Source organism: Lygodium microphyllum, chromosome 10 (assembly GCF_053477565.2).
Source record: "Lygodium microphyllum isolate KBCC chromosome 10, Lygodium_microphyllum_v1.1.10, whole genome shotgun sequence".
Classification (NCBI taxonomy): Eukaryota; Viridiplantae; Streptophyta; class Polypodiopsida; order Schizaeales; family Lygodiaceae; genus Lygodium; species Lygodium microphyllum.
In genome coordinates, this window is record NC_141144.1 from 151,707,418 (window position 1) to 151,728,123 (window position 20,706).

The 20,706-nt window shown below is 49.2% G+C and overlaps 1 protein-coding gene across 6 annotated transcripts in view; it reads right to left on the reverse strand.

Moving 5' to 3' along the window:
• Nucleotides 1-20,706, reverse strand: part of SS4 (starch synthase 4) — a 141,905-nt gene that overhangs the window by 78,896 nt on the left and 42,303 nt on the right. For all 6 annotated transcript variants that reach the window (XM_087687033.1, XM_087687032.1, XM_087687034.1 and 3 more), the window contains 3 exons: nucleotides 4,329-4,451; nucleotides 4,138-4,213; nucleotides 3,857-4,041 (listed from right to left, as the gene is read on the reverse strand). In XM_087687033.1, the coding sequence (XP_087543159.1) occupies nucleotides 3,857-4,041; nucleotides 4,138-4,213; nucleotides 4,329-4,451 (384 nt within the window). The remainder of the gene's footprint in view (nucleotides 1-3,856; nucleotides 4,042-4,137; nucleotides 4,214-4,328; nucleotides 4,452-20,706) is intronic.

The following is a 20,706-nucleotide window of genomic DNA, read 5'->3' on the forward strand; positions in this document are numbered from 1 at the left end:
CCAAGGCGTCCCACCCCAAAGGGTGCTCATCGACTTCCTAGTGACCTACCAAGACTATAGAGGCAAGGTTATCCTACCAAGGGAGCCCAAAGGGTCACCCCAGATAGGCCAAGGCTTCAAACAAAGGGTGCTTGCTGACTGCGCAATGGCCTACCAGGACCTTTATCTTCTTCTTCCTCCCACCCTACCTTTATAGGTTTGTCACATTGGTGCTATGGCTTCTCCAAAGACAGAAGCATGGACCACTAGATGCTCCTATTGTGGCAAGACTAGTCACTCCACTGGCAACTATCATCATCGACCTTTGCTCCCTATTCCATTAGAGAGTATGTGTTCACCTCCCAACACTCCTTGTACCACCTTGCCATTCTGGACAATAGAGATCGTTTTGCATTGGCTATCAGAGTTTTATGCTCAAGACAATAAGACGCATATGATGTGCACTAAGCCCTTGCAAGCAAAAAGAGCTCTAAGACCTCATGAGGTGATAAGCCTTCCTAGAGACCTCCGCAATGTGCTATAGACGTTTCTCCCACCTACTTTTGGGTCCATTGGCTTCCACGGCTTGCAACTCTATAGTTTGCTTGACCGAGAGCCAAAAGCTATTGGATACCGCCTTTTCAGTAGTCTCCTCTGTCTAGAGATAAAGGTTGTTCAACTCCTCTAGCTCCATAGTCCGCTCCACCAAGAGATAGAGGTTGTTGCCCTCCCATGGCTCCATATGAGTTGCACATTTCCCGGATTCCCTCGTATGGCTCCATATACACAACCTACAGTATGGTATTAAGAGATTATCTGTGATTACCCTACCTCCCATCCTCTTTGGGTTTCAGAATGCCACCTTTAGGCACTTTCTGGCCTCTATTCCCTTGCAACCTCAAATACCTTCTACAACACCAACAGCAAACCTTTCTTCGTAATCAAACACTCCCGAGGCCATGATCCATGGGTTTCTAGATTTCCTCCCTGCCAAATGGAGGCTTCATACAGGGACCCTATTTCTTCGTCTCCAAAGGGGATCTGCTACCTCCAGTTTCAGAGATCGCTACTTATTATATACTCCACATACCTTGTCCAAAAGCCTTTCATTCTTCATCTCCCCTTGGACGGGATGGTCAACATCAAGCTGCACTCTCACCTATTAATACCTAGGATCTACAAGTTCTACCTAGGTTGGAGCCTTCGATGTTTTATTCATGAGTTGGTGGCTGTGCCTTCACATTCTTACCAGCATGGAGACACCGGGCTAGTGGCTTCTCTCCTGAAATTGAGTTTTAAGCATCATCAGCACACCCCTTCCTTCCAAGTGTCCTTTTATGTGGAATAATTGGATTACAGGTGGAAAATGTCTCTCTCACTCCTCCTAGGGCACCTTTCTGGGCATAAGCGGATGTTGAGATTCCAAAGTGATTAAGTTCATTGTATTCCATTAATTCCTATTTTGGTTTCAACTTTCCATTTGCAACCCCAAAAAGGCTTTATTTGTTTCATTTATTAGTGTCAGGGCACCACCCTAGAGCAATCAATGACTCATATGCCTATAAGTAGAGCATCGATATTCATCCATCTTCACTCTCCACTTACTCTCTCATTCAATCTTCATCATTCCCCAATCACAACTTCAACCTCAACCCTCTATCACTGTTGACCACACCCCTACCTTGGTGGGATATCTCAGTTCGTGGTACTATCCTACCTTTGTGGGATATCTCAAATCGTGATGCCTTTACTAGTTGGTGATTTCATTCTTAAGGTCTTCTTCACGTCGCCATCAACTCCAAACACTCCAAATCATTGTGTTTTGACAAGCAGTCAGCCAGGGCCCTCACCTTTTGTATGAGGCCGGGATGCAAGACACAATATTCATTATCGAGACAGGGTCGTGCGCAGTGGTCCGTTTGGAGGCTCTACCCATCCGCCAGGTACTGGAGCCCACAGCGAACCGCTCGAAGGTATGGGAGATCATAGGGAGTCTTACGGGATAGCATATCTGGAAGGCGCGGTGTCAGGAGGCTTTCGGCGGAGAGAGACTTTCAGCACATGTGACCTTAGCAGAGCTCCGGACCTCCATCATCCACTCCCTCTGCGGCCAATGGGATCAGGTGCAAGGCGAGTCCAAGGCTCGTCAAGAGCTCCAATGTCACTTCATGCGCACTTGGGGCGGCCACGGTCTGTTTTTCATGATGCAGGCAGGCAGCCCCGTTTGGCGATACACTCCCCCCCCCTCCCCCCCAATGGCTTCTTGCCCCCATCCCCCCTAGACCGCCTTGAGAGGCTTGTATACATGATGTATTGGTGACTTTGCATCAGCTCCAACTAGTCTGTTGAGCTTGAGCACTCCATTGTAATCAGTTTTTTTGAGTAATATAATCAGCCACATTTTACTTGCCAAAAAAAAAAAATACAGCAGACAGCCTTTGAGGATGATTGGCACCAGCAAACGCAGCTCTGTGAAAACTGTATCAATGTAAGATGGGGCAAACAGTCCGGAACAGCCAGGTGACAACTGCTGCAGCAAACGCAGCTGCTATGATAATGTGGCAAACTGTACGACCAGGCTGAGCAACAAACGCAGGTGTGGATGATTGGCATCAGCCACTGGGGGCAACAGATATGTGTCAAACACAGGCTGGAAGAGGGAGGCGGATATGGGGCAGGAGGGGTGAGGTGGTGTGTGGGCAAGGAGAAGAAGGGAGAGAAATGCACATGGATTTTTTCCCCTTTCTTGTTCCCTTTTTTTTTTCTTTGGCGGGGGAGGGGCCGCTGTCAGAGCAGGGGGAGGAGCGACATCCACTAGTTAGCCACACTACCAAGGAGCAATATAAGTAGCTCCATTGCTTATTGCCATTAAGAGTTATCAACAGTAACATTCGTCATAGCGAACTGAACCCTGAGGATCACTCTCCCCAATAGCAAAGCATGGGCAATGTGTAAGGAGTTGATGAGGAAAACTGCCTGAAGCAACTCCTCCATCGCTTGTACTAAACAAAGTTGTTTCTCTGACAAAACAACGCGCAAGGTAGAAGATTTGGAGCAACGGTGGGTTGCACCACATCACACCAATGGTTTCCATTGCACACGCATAAGATGGACCACAACAAGAAAGACCCTACCAAAAGCTTGGAGAAGAGTGCTATCAGGGGAGTGGCAAGGAATAGACTAAGGAACAGAGAGGCTAAAGAGGTCATGGGAGCATGGAAAAGACAAAAGAGGTGGGAAGGATGAGGACAGAAATTATGGTTGGCAGGAGAAGGCAACCATGCTGCTGTATTAAATAGCCGTGCTGCAAAGAGAGGGGAGAGAGGCGGATATGGGGCAGCAGGGGTGAGGTGGTGTGTGGGCAAGGAGAAGAAGGGAGAGAAATGCACATGGATTTTTTCCCCTTTCTTGTTCTTTTCTTTTTTGTTCTTTTGAGTGGTCTGGGCAGGGGGCCAGCGGCGGCGCTGGCTGTTGGGGTTTGGGTTTGTTTGTGGATGGGTGTGGTTTTGAAAGAACAAGCTGTCAGAGCAGGGGGAGGAGCGACATCCACTTACCTCGATGCAATCCTGTGAATGCAAGTGCTTGCTAGCATACAACTCAAAAGTTCTGAGCTCTAAATTGAAGCAAAAAACCATATGGGAAACTTGGCACTGGGGATGTGGATAGGGTTTCCATTATTTGGAAATTCATCTCATAAGCAAAAGAGCAAGAGTATCATGCATTACAATGTGTTCAGTGCATAAAATCAAGATGCAAGATGGAACTTTCTGCATATAAAGTAGTGATCAGCATAGGCCAATAGAGGATTAACAATTGCAACACCCACATACAAACATGGCAATAAATTACAAACTAAAACAAATGAAAAGATACAGACAACTGCTGCTGTGTGCCAATCATGGCAGTGAATGATGTCGGGTTTCTTGCTCGATTGTAAGATAAACTCAAGGGCTGCCCGGCTAAAGTACGTAAACCTCCTGAAATCATCATTTTCCCCATAAACTTGACCTCTCCAGAAAAAATTTGCAGGATGGTGTGGTTCAATAAAGTAAACAGGTAGTCCTGATCAAATTAAAAGTGGAGAAGATACTTAGCTAACACTCACTCTGAAAAAGATCAACATAGAATAGAAAAAAAGAGAGCACTACAGTGACTTACCTTCAACTGTCCCCACCCAGACCTTATTTTTGAATGTGTGTCCATCAAAATGGGAGTTCAAGTCCATGTTCAATACCTGTTTCATGCAGATGATTGAATTGTCTCCTAAAGGTGGCCATGGAACACACACGTGTGAAGAATGCTGATTCTCAGGCTCAGGAAACCAAGATAAAGAAGAGTCATGATGCTACCTTGAGATTGCTCATTTGGCTGTAATCCATACAATCATACTTCGGAAGTATAACCTCTACAAGATGCCCCCTCCTTTGAAATGATTTGCCTAAGCCAGTTACAACATCCCCTAGACCACCTACCTTCATTGCAAAAAATAAAACATCATATTTCAGCCTGCTCTGATTGAAGTGTAGAGAAGTTAAGAATATATTAAAAAACAGAGATCTTAAGTTCCCATTGAGCTCTGAAAACTTTAGGAGTACACAGAAAAACAAAATCTTAGAGCTAAAATGTATCAAATCACCAGTGGCAAGTTAAACACATTACATCTGGCACCAAATTCTTTTGTAAACACATTTATCTGATTGCAGAGTCATGCGCTAACACAGAGGCTAACTGTGTTAAGCATATGCAAGCAGAAGATATCATTCTGCATATCCTGATCTTTGGGTGCTTTAGTATGCAGATTGGAGCTTGTACTGGAGAGGCGTGAGAGCAAAGCCCTATATGTGTACTTTGCAGGTTGGCAACCATGGCTGTCTCTCAGATGTGGTTGCTTGGGATCATGGGATGGCTTGTGGTGTGCAGCTGGGGAATCTCTTATCTGTGAGCAAGAAGAGGCAGAACAAGGAAGAAGAGAAGATACAGTCCCCATTTGTCATGTGCAGTTAGGGAACGAACCTCTGATCTGTAACAAAGAAGAGGCAGAAGGAGACAATAAGAGAACAAAAGCTAGACATGTGCATCCTAATTTTCCTATGTAGGAAGTGCTCAAAAGCTCCTTGTGAAACAGTTACCCCTGCTCCTTCCCAACACCACTTTAAACCATTTGACATCAAATATAATCATGGAGAAGATATGATAATCTACTGAAATAACACTTCGTAGGTTGCCAAAATACTCCATCTCATCCACTACAATATTTGGATCTATAGCCCGCCATTGACTTTCTTACTCAAACTTCTCCATGACACCACAATCAATCATTGAGTGCAATTTGTCAATGCGCTCCACTCAGAAATATCACCCATGAAACCACGCATTGTAGACTTTTTACTATACATTGAAACACCTACATTAGCCACATATAGTTGCTAGATACAGCTGTATCTCCTTGAGAACTCCCACTCCTTCCTAGTGACTTCCTCTCCTTAGCATGAAGCTGTTGTCAAGGCATCATGCAACCACCTTATAGTCAAAATATGCAGCAACTCCTCCATGCCCTTAGGATATCGAACAAGCCACATGTACTATGCTGAAATTCTAATTGCACTATCTCTTGTTGCCGTCTGGGAAGCCTGTATCTACTCAGCAACTTCTCCATGGATACATGGTGCAACATACAAAAACGATTCACCTTCTCCTCCATGGTTTGAGCCATTAACTCTCCATGTTTGGGTTCAATGAACCAAGAGATGCTAGCCCTAAGCAATGCAATAAGCCTTTTATATAGAGAGACAATTAGAGTAATGAAGTTCCTATTACTAGCACATATCAGTTCAATGTGCCAAAGTTTGAGAAGCATAAAATGTTGTGCATTCATGGAATCACCCCTGCAACCAGGACAATGGCCTACATCCAATGATGATGCTTGTGCCTGATGCTGGAGAGGTCTTACCAGTTTATAATTTACCGAAGTGTCTAGCTCTGATACAAGAGAAATGAAAATTGAAAGTTCTGCTATTCACAATTATTATGATACTTGATAACAATGATGAGTTGTTTTTCGCTTCTGCAACTCGTATAGCTTGGGTTACAACTGACAAGCTGTTGCATATGCCGCCATACCTCCTGACACACTGCTTCTCTGGCTCCCAACCAACTGCCTTCACACTGGTCACAGGTGCCACTTCTGCCCCCTGCCCACTGCACACATGCTATTCACTGGCACCTTTTTCCCTTCCGCCTCTGTTCTTCGCCTTCCCCCAAATGCCCACAGGCTGCACACGGGCACTGTACCTATCCACCATACCCTGTGCTGCACCGCCTTTACTTCCAGCCATTTCCCCTGCTTGTATCAAGCACTGCCCCCACCTATTCCTTCACAAGTGCTGCCCACACCTGTTCCCTCACAGGTGCTGCCCACAGGAGCCTCCCCCCGACACCTGTCCCACATGTTCTGTTCTAGCCCATCCTTCCCACTGGCTCCACACCATCTCCCCCCCCCACCCCCCTTCCAGCTGTCAAGGGCTTATTACTAGCTGCTCTCTCCCTCCACAACAGCTTCCACCCCAAATGAACAACAGCAAGCTCCGAAGGACCTTAGTGATGACTCACAATGGAAACCTCTAGTCCGACAGCAAAGAACTCTACAAGTGCCCCCAAATCAAACACCTTGCATGTTATTTCTCACTGAGGCACAACTCCTGACCATTCGCACTACACAAAAGGAACTGAAGGAAATAGTGATCTTTGGACAGGTCATAGGACGCTCTCCATCCAGAGCACAACTTTGCACCTCATGGGTAGCAAAGGTGGCATTGATGGGGCAAGGCGTCTTCATGGTGCAACGCACCTCCATGGATGCCACATAGGAGCTAGTTGATAGCTCTTCGCTCATCTCCGTGAAGAGCATCACCTACCTAGTCTCATGGTATAGTGTCTTCATAATCGCCCCTGCCAATCTTCCGCCTTGCCTATCCTATTCGACATCCCGCCCTGCCCTGCCCGTCGCCTGTCTCGTCCCGCCCTGCCCTGCCCGCCGCCCCCACCCTGTACATCGCCCCGCCCTGGCTGCCGCCCCATCCTGTACGTCACCCTTGCCGCCGCCCCGCCCTGTACGTCGCCCCGCCTTGGCCACCATCCTGCCCGTCGTCCCCCCCCCCCCCCCCCCCCCCCAAGCTAGCCTCTGCTACACATCCCCCCTCCCCCCCGGCGCGCTTCCCCCATCTGCAACCTGGGCCCTGTCCGGAACAAACACAGCAGGATTCCCCTCCCTCGCCATCGATTCCCCCACCCTCCAGTTGCTCCCTCCATCTGCAGCAAACCCCCCCCCCCCCCCCCAGGTAGCACCGCGATGTGACTGCTTGTCCTCTCAGTAGGGACGCGCAATGGAAACCCCTGGTCAGACGCCGGCACACTCAGCGAGTGCCCCCCAATCAAACACCTTGCGCGTAGTCCTCTCTAAGGAACAGCTCCTAGCCGTCCGAGCTAAGGAGCTGGAGCTAATGGAAATAGCGATTTATGGTCAAGTAGTAGGACATTCCCCAGCCAAGGCCCAGCTTCGGGACTGGCTATACTCCACGCTGCGCATCGGGATAGCGCAGATCAAGGAGGCGGTCCTATTGAGTCAGGGGATCTTCATGGTCCGGCTCAGCTCGGCGAACACCGCTCGCAAGTTACTCGCCAACTCACCATATGCGCCCACGAGGGGGGTCATACACATGGTCCCTTGGTACAGGGGCTTCACTGTGGAGGCATTTGCACTCCACAAGAGGTTTCTTCGGCACCCGATCACGCTTCTTTTCCCCGGCCTGGCGATTGAGTATCGCCAGTTGGTGGAAGACATTGGAAGGCTTTTCGGCACTATCCTTCCCGCGTCCTTCGCGGATGCAGTGACAGCTGCAGGAGTCCCAAAGGTACGGGTGGCAATGAAAGAGGTCAAGAATATCCCACAGTTCCTAGAGATCGAGGCGGGCGGGCACTTCTTTAGGCAGCAGGTCATTGTGACGGGGCAGCCAGGGCAGCGCCTACACTGCCACGACTTTGGGCATCAGGCAGCAGGTTGCATGCGTTTCAGAGCCAAGGTGGCTCCGTCGATAGGCCCAGAGGTGGACACTGATGGCTTCACACGGGTTCGAAGACGACAGAGAGGGAGACGGCAGAGGGGGCGCTGGTTCAGAGACGGCAGAGCACTCCTCAGCCCCCTCTTATGAAGTGAGTGATGCGCTGCGGAGATGCAATGTCCGGCGATGAAATGTCAGGTAACGAGCAAAACACGTGAGCAACAGCAGAGAGTGAGAGCGAGAGATGCAAGATGTTCTTGGGTACAATTGGAGTGTGTACCACTTTAGGTTTTTAGATAGATATATATGAAAGTACAAGTGTGCTAAGGGTGCGTTCACACCCGTGCACATATAAAAGGCACGATGGCCCTTTATTCCCAACAACCTCCCACCTAAAGGCAATGTGCCTTAAGAGGAGAAAAGAATCAACTAAGTCTAAGTATGTACAAAGCTGAAATACATATATCTATCCAATTCCCATCATCTGTCGGCAATGAGCAAACCGCTCTGCTGGAAGACCCTTCGTGAGAAGATCTGCAGGATTATCATCTGTATGCACTTTGACAAGCTCAATGCTCTTGCTGTCAAGTACATCTCTGATGAAGTGATACTTCACCTGTATGTGCTTCGTCTTTGCATGAAAGACGGGATTCCGTGCTAGCATGATAGCACTCTGACTATCACAATGAAGAACGGGTAACTCTGTAATGCCAAGATCTCCCACCAGACGTGAAAGCCATAAAGCCTCCTTGCATGCCTCAGTAGCAGCCACATACTCTGCCTCTGTAGTAGACAATGCAACACACTTCTGTAGCCTGGAGATCCAAGAGACTGCTCCTCCTGTGAAGGTAAACACATACCCAGAAGTGGACTTTCTACAGTCCGCATGACCAGCATAGTCTGCATCTGTAAAGCCAACGACAGATGCTTTCTGCTTTCCAAAGCAAATGCACAAATCACTTGTGCCTTTGAGGTATCTCATAATACCTTTCACTGCTTTCCAATGCTTTTTGCCAGGGTTTGCCATATATCTGCTAACCACTCCCACTGCAAAGGCAATGTCAGGACGTGTAGCAACCATAGCATACATCAAGCTGCCAACAGTTGAAGCATATGGAATCTTGGCCATTTCAACCTTCTCATCATCAGATGTAGGGTTGTCCTCTGCACTGAGTTTCACATATGGAGGCAATGGAACACCAATTGGTTTCCCCCCCTCCATATTGAAACGTTGCAAAACCTTAGAGACATACTCCTGTTGAGATAGAAAGAGTAATCCTTTGGACCTATCTCTGAGTATTCGCATGCCAAGAATGTGATTTGCATCACCAAGATCCTTCATGTCAAAGCTGCCATGAAGACTTTGCTTCAACGAATCCAAGGCATGAGTATCCCTGCCAACAATCAGCATGTCATCAACATACAGAACCAAGATAATTAGGCTGCCATCTGCGGCCTTCTTGGTGTACAAGCAGTGATCCACTTGACTTCTTTGAAAACTTTGAGACTGCATAAATGTATCAAACTTATGATACCATTCTCTTGGTCCTTGCTTCAGCCCATACAAACTCCGTTTGAGCTTACATACCATCTTCTCTTTGCCTTTAGCCACAAACCCTTCAGGCTGCTGCATATATATGTCTTCATGCAGATCACCATGTAAAAATGCAGTCTTTACATCCATCTGTATGAGCTCCATATCTTCAGCTGCAACCAAGCCCAAAATGGTTCTCAATGTAGTCATTTTGACTACAGGAGAGAAGATCTCATCAAAATCAACTCCATGTTTCTGCTTGTACCCCTTAGCAACCAATCTGGCTTTGTACTTTGGCGAGGAACCAGAAGTGACCTTCATCTTATAAACCCATTTGCATGGAAGCGTTTTCTGCCCTTTAGGCAACTGCACCAAGTCCCAAGTGCCATTTTTCTCAAGAGATTCCATCTCTGACAGCATGGCTTTATACCATTTCTTGCTGTCCTGTCTGTCCATTGCTTCCTTGAAGCATGACGGCTCACCACAGTCAGTGATCATGATATAATCAGCCACATTATTTGCACCAGGAATGAATCTGTCGGGCTGTCTAGTAGCCCTAGACGATCTCCTAACCCAATGATCATTGTTTGCTGGCTGTTCAGCCTGCATATTATCATTTACAGCTTGCTGTCCTGGCATTTCAGCCTGCAAATCAACATTAACAGCTTGCTGTCCTGGCTGTTCCTGCACATTTAGTGGCTCATCATTATGGGCAATGGCTGGCTGATCATTTCCAGCATCATTTTCTGCATTCGCAGGTTCATTTACAGCAGGTATTTGCTGCTGTACAGCGGGCACATTTTACTGTCCAAAAGGTACTTCTTCCCGGAATACAACCCTACGAACCTCCTCAGTCTTTTCGGGCTGTTTATGCATGCGACCTTCCCGGAAGATAACATCATTGCTGCGCACTGTTTTCCTTTTCACGGGATCCCACAATCTATACCCCATTTCACCCTCGTCACCATATCCTAGGAATATGCATTTACAGGACTTTGGCTCAAGTTTGCTGCGGTCTTCCTTACGAATGTGCACAAAAGCCTCGCAGCCAAACACTCGTAAATGAGCATAAGAAGGTGGCTTGCCCGACCACGCTTCCTGAGGGACTCCCCCCCCCAAAGACCTGTTTGGTGACCGATTGATCAAGTGAACGACTGTCATAACAGCCTCTGCCCAAAAACCATGGGGTAATGCAGCATGAGACAGCATAGTACGGACTTTATCCTGTATAGTCCTGTTCATACGCTCTGCAACTCCATTCTGGGGTGGATTATGAGGGGCAGTGAGCTCCCTTTTTATCCCTTTGCTGTCACAAAATGCCTGAAAGGCCTTGGACACATATTCCCCACCATTGTCAGAGCGAAGACACTTAAGTGTCTTATCAGTCTGATTTTCAACCAATGCCAAGAAGTTTTTAAACTTGTGAAGTACTTCATCCTTGCTACGAATGGGGTAAACCCATACCTTCCGTTTTGCATCATCGACAAAGGTGACAAAGTACTTCTTCCCCCCCAAAGACAATCCTGGCATCTGCATACATCTGAATGTACTAACTCTAGAGGTGAAGATTTCAAAGAAAGAGATTTCTTATGAGATGTCTGCGCATGCTTACCATAGACACAATGATCACAATGCTCAAAATCAGCATAACGGAGACAAGGCAAGTAACCCAAACGAGAAAGAACTTTCATTCCTGTTTGACTCATGTGTCCTAACCGGCCATGCCACAAAGAAACACTTGGCTGCTCGGTTACTGTGACAACATGGTCACGCACACTAGATACATGAAGAGGATACAGAGTATCACTCTTTGAACCCCTGGCAATGACTCTAGATCCTGTACTGATCTTCCATTTTCCATCGCCAAATGTGGTATGATAACCATCATCATCTAGCTGCCCAGTACTGATTAAGCTCTTCTTGAGCTCAGGTACATGACGAACATTCTGAAGAGTAAAGACAGAACCATGCTGAAACTGAAGCTGCACACTGCCAATACCTGCAATATCACATGCTGAGTTGTCCCCGAGATGGACAACACCATGTTGACCGCCTGTATAATCGGAAAACCAATCTCTGTAAGGGGTGACATGAAAGGAGGCACCCGAATCTAAAATCCAGGTATGCATGTCATCAGCCGAATCGGCAACCAATGCATGGGCATCAAAACATGAAGACACGAAGAGTACATCGTTCCCACTGTCACTGTCCTGAGTGACTACATTCACCTCTTCGATCTTGACGCTGCTCTTCTTGGGCTAGCTCTCTTTCTTCTCTTCCTTGCTGTCCTCTGTCTTCTTGCCTTTCCCTTTCTCTTTCTTCCACTTGTAACAGTCACGTTTGAAGTGACCTTTCTTGCCACAGTGGTGGCATTCCACATTCTTGCCGCGAGACATGCTGCGACCCTTGCCATCAGATTTTCCCTTCTGCTGTGATCTGCCCCTGGTATGCAAGGCACTAGACGACTTACTTGATGCATTATTTTGCCTATTCATCTCATCCATAAGCAAAGAGCTTTCCACGTCAGAATACATAAGCATAGCATTCGAGTTACTCAAGGCAGTCCTGAATGTATCCCAACTCTCTGGTAGAGTGCAAAGCAGAAAGGTAGCTTTAAACTCGTCATCAATGACAAACTTCAAAGCAACCAGCTGGCTGAAAATTGAGTTGAATTCACTCAGATGATTTGACATAGCAGTTCCTTCTTTCATCCGCAAATCCATAAGCTTTTTTAGCCAATACACCTTACTAGCTGCACTCTTCTAAGCATACAATTCCTCCAGTCTAGTCCAAATGGCATAGGCAGTGTCCAAACCCTCTATGTTAAACAGCAGAGCATCAGAGACAAATAGCTCAATGGTCGAGCGTGCAAGCTCGTTCAACTCATCCCAGTCATCTTGTTCCACATCTGCGGGCTTTACCCCTTTGGCCTTGATCGGCTTAGCCTGCTTCTTCTGCAACAGGATATTGTAGCATTGCTTTTGCCACACTGCAAAATTATGTGCACCCTCAAGTTTCTTGATGTGCATAAGATGGCTGCTATCGCTGCTGCCAGCCATGATTTTCAGTCCAAAATATGACCACAAATTCAGCAAATGCAGGCCCAAACTGTCAAACAAGTGACCAAGGTACAAACAAGTACCAACCAGCAATAAGTACCAGTTAAAAGCAGAAATTTCAGATCTGCAAATCAATTTTCAGAAGCACCAAATGTTGTGCTACAGCACTCCACAACTGATGACAGCTGTTCCAAGGACAAATACATCACATTACATGAGAAGTCCCAAATTTTAGCTGCAATTTCTGCTGTACATGCACCCACGGGCATAAAATTTGACCCGCACGGTCAAAAGCCCCAAGGTTTTGTGCTCAAAACATCAACCATACATCTGCACTGTCTCTGACATGCATAGAGTAGACCAATTTTGCCAAAATGAAGCAATTTCAGCAAAACCCCCAAATTTTTCAAGTGTCGAGCGTCCAAATTGCATGAAATTAAACCCGCATGTACATAAAATGACCAATTTGCGCACAAATTTTGCTCAAACAGCAAAAGCCCCAAATTGCACGGGGTCCAATGTGCATCAATGTCAAGAAATTGGGTCAATTTCAGCCCAATTTTAACATGTACATGAAAAGCCCCAAATTTCGGAGGCAAAATGTCACAAATTCCTGCAATTTCTGAGACAGAATCTCACTGTGTGTCTTGCTCGTGTCAAATCCGGACAAATCCCCAAATTTGTGGCTCAAATCTGCCCAAAACACAGAACTGTGCTTACACGCGCGAACTCCCGTCAGTGGGCAAAGGGGGCAGCTTGCAGTAAACCTTTGAAAATTAAAAAATTTTGCAAGAGAAATTTGACGAAAACTGTCCCGTAACGTGACGACTGCTGCGTTTTGACCTGCCGCCAGCGTTTTGACCTGCCGCCAACTGCACGTGGCCTGGAAAGTCACGAACTGACCTGGCGTGACCTGTGTGACCAGCGCCTGTGCAAAACACGTCACTTCTGACCTGCGCCTGACCTGCACGCCTGACTGCACACTGTCCAAGAACAGTGACGAGCTGACCAGAAAATGACTGACTGACCTGCGCGCAACCTGGGAAATGTCGCCTGGCTGAAAAACGTGACCTGTGAACTGTGAGAAGCACGAACACCTTAACCGAAGCTCTGCATGGACTGCGAGAAGCGCAAACACCTTAGCCGAAGCTCTGATACCAGTTTGAAGTGAGTGATGCGCTGCAGAGATGCAATGTCCGGCGATGAAATGTCAGGTAAAGAGCAAAACACGTGAGCAACAGCAGAGAGTGAGAGCGAGAGATGCAAGATGTTCTTGGGTACAATTGGAGTGTGTACCACTTTAGGTTTTTAGATAGATATATATGAAAGTACAAGTGTGCTAAGGGTGCATTCACACCCGTGCACATATAAAAGGCACGATGGCCCTTTATTCCCAACATCTTACCCCCCCCCCCCCACCTGGCAGGACCACATCCCCCACATCCACCACCCGCGCCACAGAATACCTCTCCTGAGTCCCCGCAGCCCCCACACCCACCTCCCCCCACATCCCAGGCCCCCCCCCTCCCACTGACCCTGGCCCACAGCCCCCCACTCCCAGGACCACTAGCCCCCCCCCAACACCCGCAATGTACTTCTATCTACCCCACCATCCCTCGATCCGGTGGTGCTAGTAGATGGACCTTGCCCCTTCTTGACTTACGAACCACAACTTGATGCATTTAGTCTAGGGCTGAAAGCCCTATTTTTCCCCTTGGAATAGAGCGTATTTTTGTATATCTGCCTTCTTCCAAGGAAGGATCTATATGAGCTGGTTTGCTTGATTTCTTTAGGCCAAGAGGGCTAGTTGCTTTAAGAGTTTTAATGTTTGTTTTTTCGGCCAAAAGGGCCAGACAATGTTGTAGTGTCATGTTTGATTCCTTTAGGCCAAGAGGGCCAGTTAGTTAGTAGTACAATGTGCTATTTCTTGGAATGTGAATAGCCTCCACTACAATGGGGCACGTGGTTCCAGGAAATTGATTGTTCGGCAGGAGTTACAGTCTACCCTTGTCGGACGGATCGACATCTTACTTCTACAGGAGCATAAGCTCACCCCCACCACCCAAGCCCAACAGGTAGGGAAGGTACTCCCAGGCAGCTCGCACACTTACTGGAAGCACGCCATAGGTGCCCACGGTAGGAGTGGAGGCGTATACACCTCTATTGGTCCGAGTCTTACCGCTTGTGTTCGAGACCACGGGACGATAGTGACAAGGAGGGTGCTATGGATTAGATTGGATATTGGGGACTCGTGCCTTGGAGTCCTTAATATCTATGCCCCTACGGAGGTTAGGCCATGTAGCAGGTTCTGGGTGGAGATCGCGGAAGGACTCCCAGAGGTGGACTCCTGGATTGTTGGAGGAGACTTCAACAACGTGGAGGCTTTGGAAGACCAGCAGGGCAGAGGGAGAAACTACCCGGGCATGGCCGAGGAGGAGTAAGAGGCATGGGAGGTGTTTCTACTAGCGGTAGGAGCACGCGATGCGATTCCTGGAGAGACCCTGCCTTCCACAGAAGGGAGAGGTCGCTGGACTTCTCTTGGGGGTACAGGCGGCTAGATGGAGTCCTGCTTGAGCGGTTGGACAGGTTTTATGTGGGAGAGTGGGGTGGCTCTCCGGGAGGCCAGATTGGGCTGCTGGCGGGCACCACGTTGATCATTGCCCGGTTCTCCTGACACTAGATCCCCCAGCATCTGCCCTAGACTCACGATCTTGTCGGATCCCTGACTCGATCTACAAGAGGGAGGAGGTGACGAGATAGATAGAGCAGATTTTGACCAGAGTGGGGCAGGAGGGGCCAAATTGCAGAGGAGGTTGCAGAGGCCCTAGCTGAGTCGAACAGGATTTGCCAAGAGGCAGCCATATAGGCCAGGCAACAGAGCTGGGAGGAGGAGAGAGCACTCCGGTGGGATCTTGCAACCACGCAGAGATTATTACAGGTGACACCAGGGGATCCCACTCTCCACGCACAGAAGGTGTGTGCGCGAGCAGCCATTACTGGCCTAGAGGACAGGCGCTCTGAGTTCTCTTCCCGCACCTCAGCAACTTTTTAGACACGGAAGGGGGACACGATGTGCAGGGAGTTTTTTCAGGTGCACCAACCTCGCAACTCTGGAGATCAGATACACAACCTCCGAGATCAGTATGGGAGGACCAATTCTAGCCCAGACGAGGTGATGGAGATTGCTACCGATTACTATAGTCGCCTCTTCCAGCAGTAGACAGCCTCAGCTAGAGCACAGCGATGTAGACAACAGGTCTAGGATAGTATCCCATCCCTCGTCACAAAGGAGATGGGATGCTCCCTCCTAGCCCCCTTCACAGAGAAGGAACTAGAGGAGGCTTTCCATACACAGGACGGGCAGAAATGCCCGAGAGAGGATGGCCTCTCTAAGGCTTTCTTCGCTACCTTCTGGGAAGCGGTGAAGGACCCCCTACTGTTGGACTTTCAGGAGATCTTCACCTCAGGACAGATGCCACGGAGTCTATCGGCAGGTCTTATCAGTCTTCTCCCCAAAGGGGGAGACCAGTTGGAGCTTTCCCAGTGGAGACCGATCACCTTACTGTCAGTGGCCTATAAGACACTGGCAAAGATGATAGGTAGGCGACTACGCCCCTTGCTTCCGGACATTATCCACGACACGCAGACAGACTTTGTCCAGGATAGGAGTATCCTAGACAATGTAGTCACCTTCTTTGAGGCGACAGAGTGGGCCCAGCACAGTGGGTAGAGACTGGTCGTACTACTCTTGGATTTTGAGAAAGCCTATGACAGGGTGGACTGGGATTTCCTAGAGGGCACCATGGTAAGGTTGGGTTTCCCCCAGGCTTGTATTTCCGGGGTCTCCGCACTTTACAGATCGGCCACGAGCAGGGTTCTCATAGGAGGGAGACGAGGGGAGGAGTTTTGGCTAGAGAGATCAGTCCGACAGGGCTGCCCCCTGGCTCCGTACCTGTTCCTTCTCTTTGCAAAGGCGATGTCTCACTTCCTCAGATCACGTGTGAGCGGTTTACGCGGTCTCCGACTTCCACTAAGAGAGGAAACTGAGCTGTTAGACTCAGAGTATGCAGATGACACAGCGCCCTACATAGAGGACGACGAATTGATGTTGAAGAGAGTGAGGTTGGCTCTTGAGGTCTTTTGCACTGCAGCGGGAGCAAAAATCAATTGGCGAAAGTCGGTTGGTTTCCTCACAGACCCGGACTCTAGCACGGAGTGGGGCGTCCACCTGGGATTTAGATGGGTGAGCAGAGGACAAACCGTCCGGTACCTAGGGTTCCAGGTGGGACTCGACATCACTCTCGCCCAACAGTTTCTTCTAGTCCTCGATTCTATTCGGAGGAAGCTGACCTACTCGAGCACGGCTCGTCTCTCACTAGCTGGCCAAGCCCTGGTTGTTAACCAGGTCCTCTTAGTGACAGCCTGGTACATCGCCTCGTGTTGGTGCTGCTCCTCCTCCTGCGTACTACAACTTCGCCGCCTAGTGTGAAACTTCCTTTGGTCCGGGTCAAACGGCTCCAAGGATTCCAGGGCCAAGGTGGCATGGGCGACCATTATACGACATCGGTCAGAGGGAGGGCTTGGGATCATAGACCCAGAGTATCAGAGTATGGCCCTCCTAGGCAAGCTAGTTGTCCACGGCCTCACACCGTGAGGGCAGACCTGGAAGATCCTATTGCAGGAGGGTCTTCAGGACTGTAGACCGAGGCTTGGCGGTGAGTGAAGGCCGTCCCTGAGATGGATCTTCACGACAGCCCAGATCACCCCCCCCCCAAGATCAACCTTCCTACGCAGCTTGCTCCGCATGTGGCAGAGCCTCCGCAAGGCCCTTATCCAGAGCCCCCCAGGCTGTCAGGAGGAGATAGACCGTCAGCCGATGATTTGGAACCCCCAAGTCAGGGACCGGAAAGGGGCACAGATCGGCGAGCGCCCCCACATCCAGTGGGCTGGTTGGGAGGCTGGCCCGGCTCGTACGATCAGGACATGGCAGGAGGTGTATAGGATGGCGAACGAGGAGGTGCTGAAGCAAGCATCAGGCTGTCAGCGAGGAGTGGAGCTGAGGAGAAGAGAGATAGACACAACGATACCTCAGGAGTGGCTTGCTCCCCCAATCCGAGAACCGATAGAGCCCGGGGAGATATGGACCACCAGGTTTTCACCAACAGGCATCCCCTTACAGGTGGCAGGAAGAGTGGGTGGCGCTCCACCTAGGATCTTTTTCACAGTGCAGGAGGGGGGCCGTCCGGCTCTTGATGACAGAGGGCAGCAGGACGAGGGGATAGCTGTCCTTTCATGAAAGAGGATCCGGGTGGTTGGCCTTCAGGGGAAGATATGGCGGCTGAACCCTTTGGTCTTTTGGCAGGAGCTCAAGGAGTGGCACCTCTGGATCTGGGAAGGAAGGCCACTTGATGAGCTGGAGTGGGATCCGGGAGAGTGGCTTTGGCCGGCCACTGTGGTCGCCAAGAAGGCACTGAGGTTCCTAGAGTACACCGCCAGGATTGGCAGACACGTACTGATGCAGGAGGACATGGATTGGGTGCTGTCACGTAGCAGGCACTGGGCGGAGCACAGCATCATGGAGCCATTCCAACGGGCCTTCTGGTGCAGCCTATGGGACAGCTGGAGGCCGAGGAGGGTATCGTATTTTTTGTGGCTGGTGGCACATGGAGGCTTGGCGGTGGGAAGGTGGCTTGCCCAGATGCAGAAAAAGGGAGTTTGTAAGTGCTGCACACAGCAGTCGATGGAAACCCCAAAGCATTGCCTTTGGTCGTGTGAGGCTGCACAGCTCGTGTGGAGAGGAGTATGCCACATCTTGCGCCGAATAGCACCCAGCCTTGGTTGTATCTCTTGGAGTACTTTCTGTTGGCAGGCGATCAGCCAGGGCCGCCACCTTCTGTATGAGGCCGAGATGCAGGACACGATATTCATGATCGAGGCAAGGTCGTACGCAGTGGTGGGTTTAGAGGCTCTACTCATCCGCCAGGTACTAGAGCCCACAGCAGACCGCTCTGAGGTATGGGAAATCATAGGGAGTCTCACTAGTTGGCATATCTGGAAGGCACAGTGTCAGGTAGCTTTCGGCGGAGAGAGACCTTCAATACAGGCGACCCTAGCGGAGCTCTGGACCTCCATCATCCACTCCCTTCGAGGCCGATGGGATCAGGTGCAGGGCGAGTCCAAGGCTCGTCAAAAGCTCTGTGGTCATTTCATGCGCACTTGGGGTGGCCAGGACCTGTTCTTCGTGATGCAAGCAAGCAGCCCCAGATGGCGATACACCCCCCCCCCCCCCTGGCTTCTTGCCCCTATCCCCCCCAGACCGCCTTGAGAGGCTTGTATATATGATGTATCTGTGACTCTCACCAGCTTCAGCTTGGTCTGTTGAGCATGAGCACTTCTTTGTATTCAGGTTTTTTTCTGGAGTAATATAATTAGCCACATTTTATTTGCAAAAAAAAAAATAGTTTCTTCATAATCGGGAGCTTCGGGCTTCATAACAAATTCCCTCAAAACCTAGTCACCGTTCTCTTCCCCAGACTAGCAAAAGAGTACCATCAGTTGGTAGAGGATTTTTGGTGCCGCTTTGGCACCATCGTCTCTCCCTCATTCGTTGATGCAGTGATGTGCACAAGGTTCTAGAAAGCATGGGTAGAAATGGAAGACAAGAAAATCCCTAAGTTTTTGGAGATTGAGGTATGAAGGCAAACCTTCAGATAGCTGATCATTGTGACTAGGCAGCCTGGTTAGTGCCTTCCCTCCCATGGCTTTGGGCAACACGCCTCCAAGAGCACACACTTCAGGACCAAAGCTATGAAACAAGCAGCCACGCATGCAGAAGATGATGGTGTTATGAGTCCAGTAGCACAGGAGCAAGAGGCAGGCAGCGCCTCACAAGGCACGTAGCCACAAGACCCTCAATCAAGGGGGCAGGTAGTCAAACTAGTGCCCCCCGCCAAAGAAGGCTCCCCTCCCCCCCTTCCACAGCCGTAACACCCCAACACCGCCCCCCAACACCCAGCGCAACCCACCCCACCCCTCCTTCAAAAACAGTCCCCCCCCAAAAAAAAACCCACCCCCCGACTCAATACACTGCCCTCCTCTCCCACTCCTCCCCTCCTCCCTCCCCCCAAGTTAGCACACCACCCACCCCCCAACCACAAGCTTCTTCTCAACACTCCACTCCTCCCTTGACTTCCACACATCTACCTACCCCCTACCTGCTCCTCCTCCCCACCTCAAACTCTTCCCAATGAGAGTGACAAGCCTCACAGCTAGTACCTTCCCCCCCAGCAACACCTCCAACTCCTCTACCCCAGCACACTGCAATTTCTCCCATCATGCTCAACTTCTCCCACAAGTTTTTTTTTGCAATGGCCCTTGGACCTACATGAGAGTTGCGGATCAACCAAAGTGTGCACTTCCTTTGAAGGTGGAAATCTTCATTATCCACAAGTCGTAGGGTGGCAAGGCACGTTTCCTAGCTCCATTGGATGGGACGAACTACACCTTCTGTCTCTAGACTTCCCACTTTGGCAATTGGACAAAGATATATGTGGAGGAGGTCCTAAGGCACTAAGTGTCTGAGCATGTCTCTAAGTGGCTTGGCAAGACTGGGCTAGAGTTATGGCTGGCACAATGGCCAAGGTGCAAGATGGACATTAACTCAAGGCAAAAGTCTGAAATCCCACACCTTAGTATTGTCCTCTATGCATTGCCACAATGGATACTATCAATGGATGTGATCAAGTGGCCATTCACCCAAGCTTCCCGATACTACCACACCTTTGAGGTGCACCTTTTAGCCTAGCTTTTGAAGGCCTTTGTAGTGGTTCAAGGAGCTAGAAACACATTAGCTTCTTTAAAACAGCCCCAAAAGCTAGGGTTCACACAGTTCACCTTCTGTTGAGCTAAAAACACATTAGCTTCTTTAAAACAGCCCCAAAACACATTTAAATAATAAATTAAACCTCTTTATTTTAAAAAAATGTGTTCCTAGAGAGTGTTTGTGTCTCATAAGCACAAACCCTAATGGAAGGATCCAAACTTTCTATAAATAGGCAAACTGCCCTCCATCCAACCT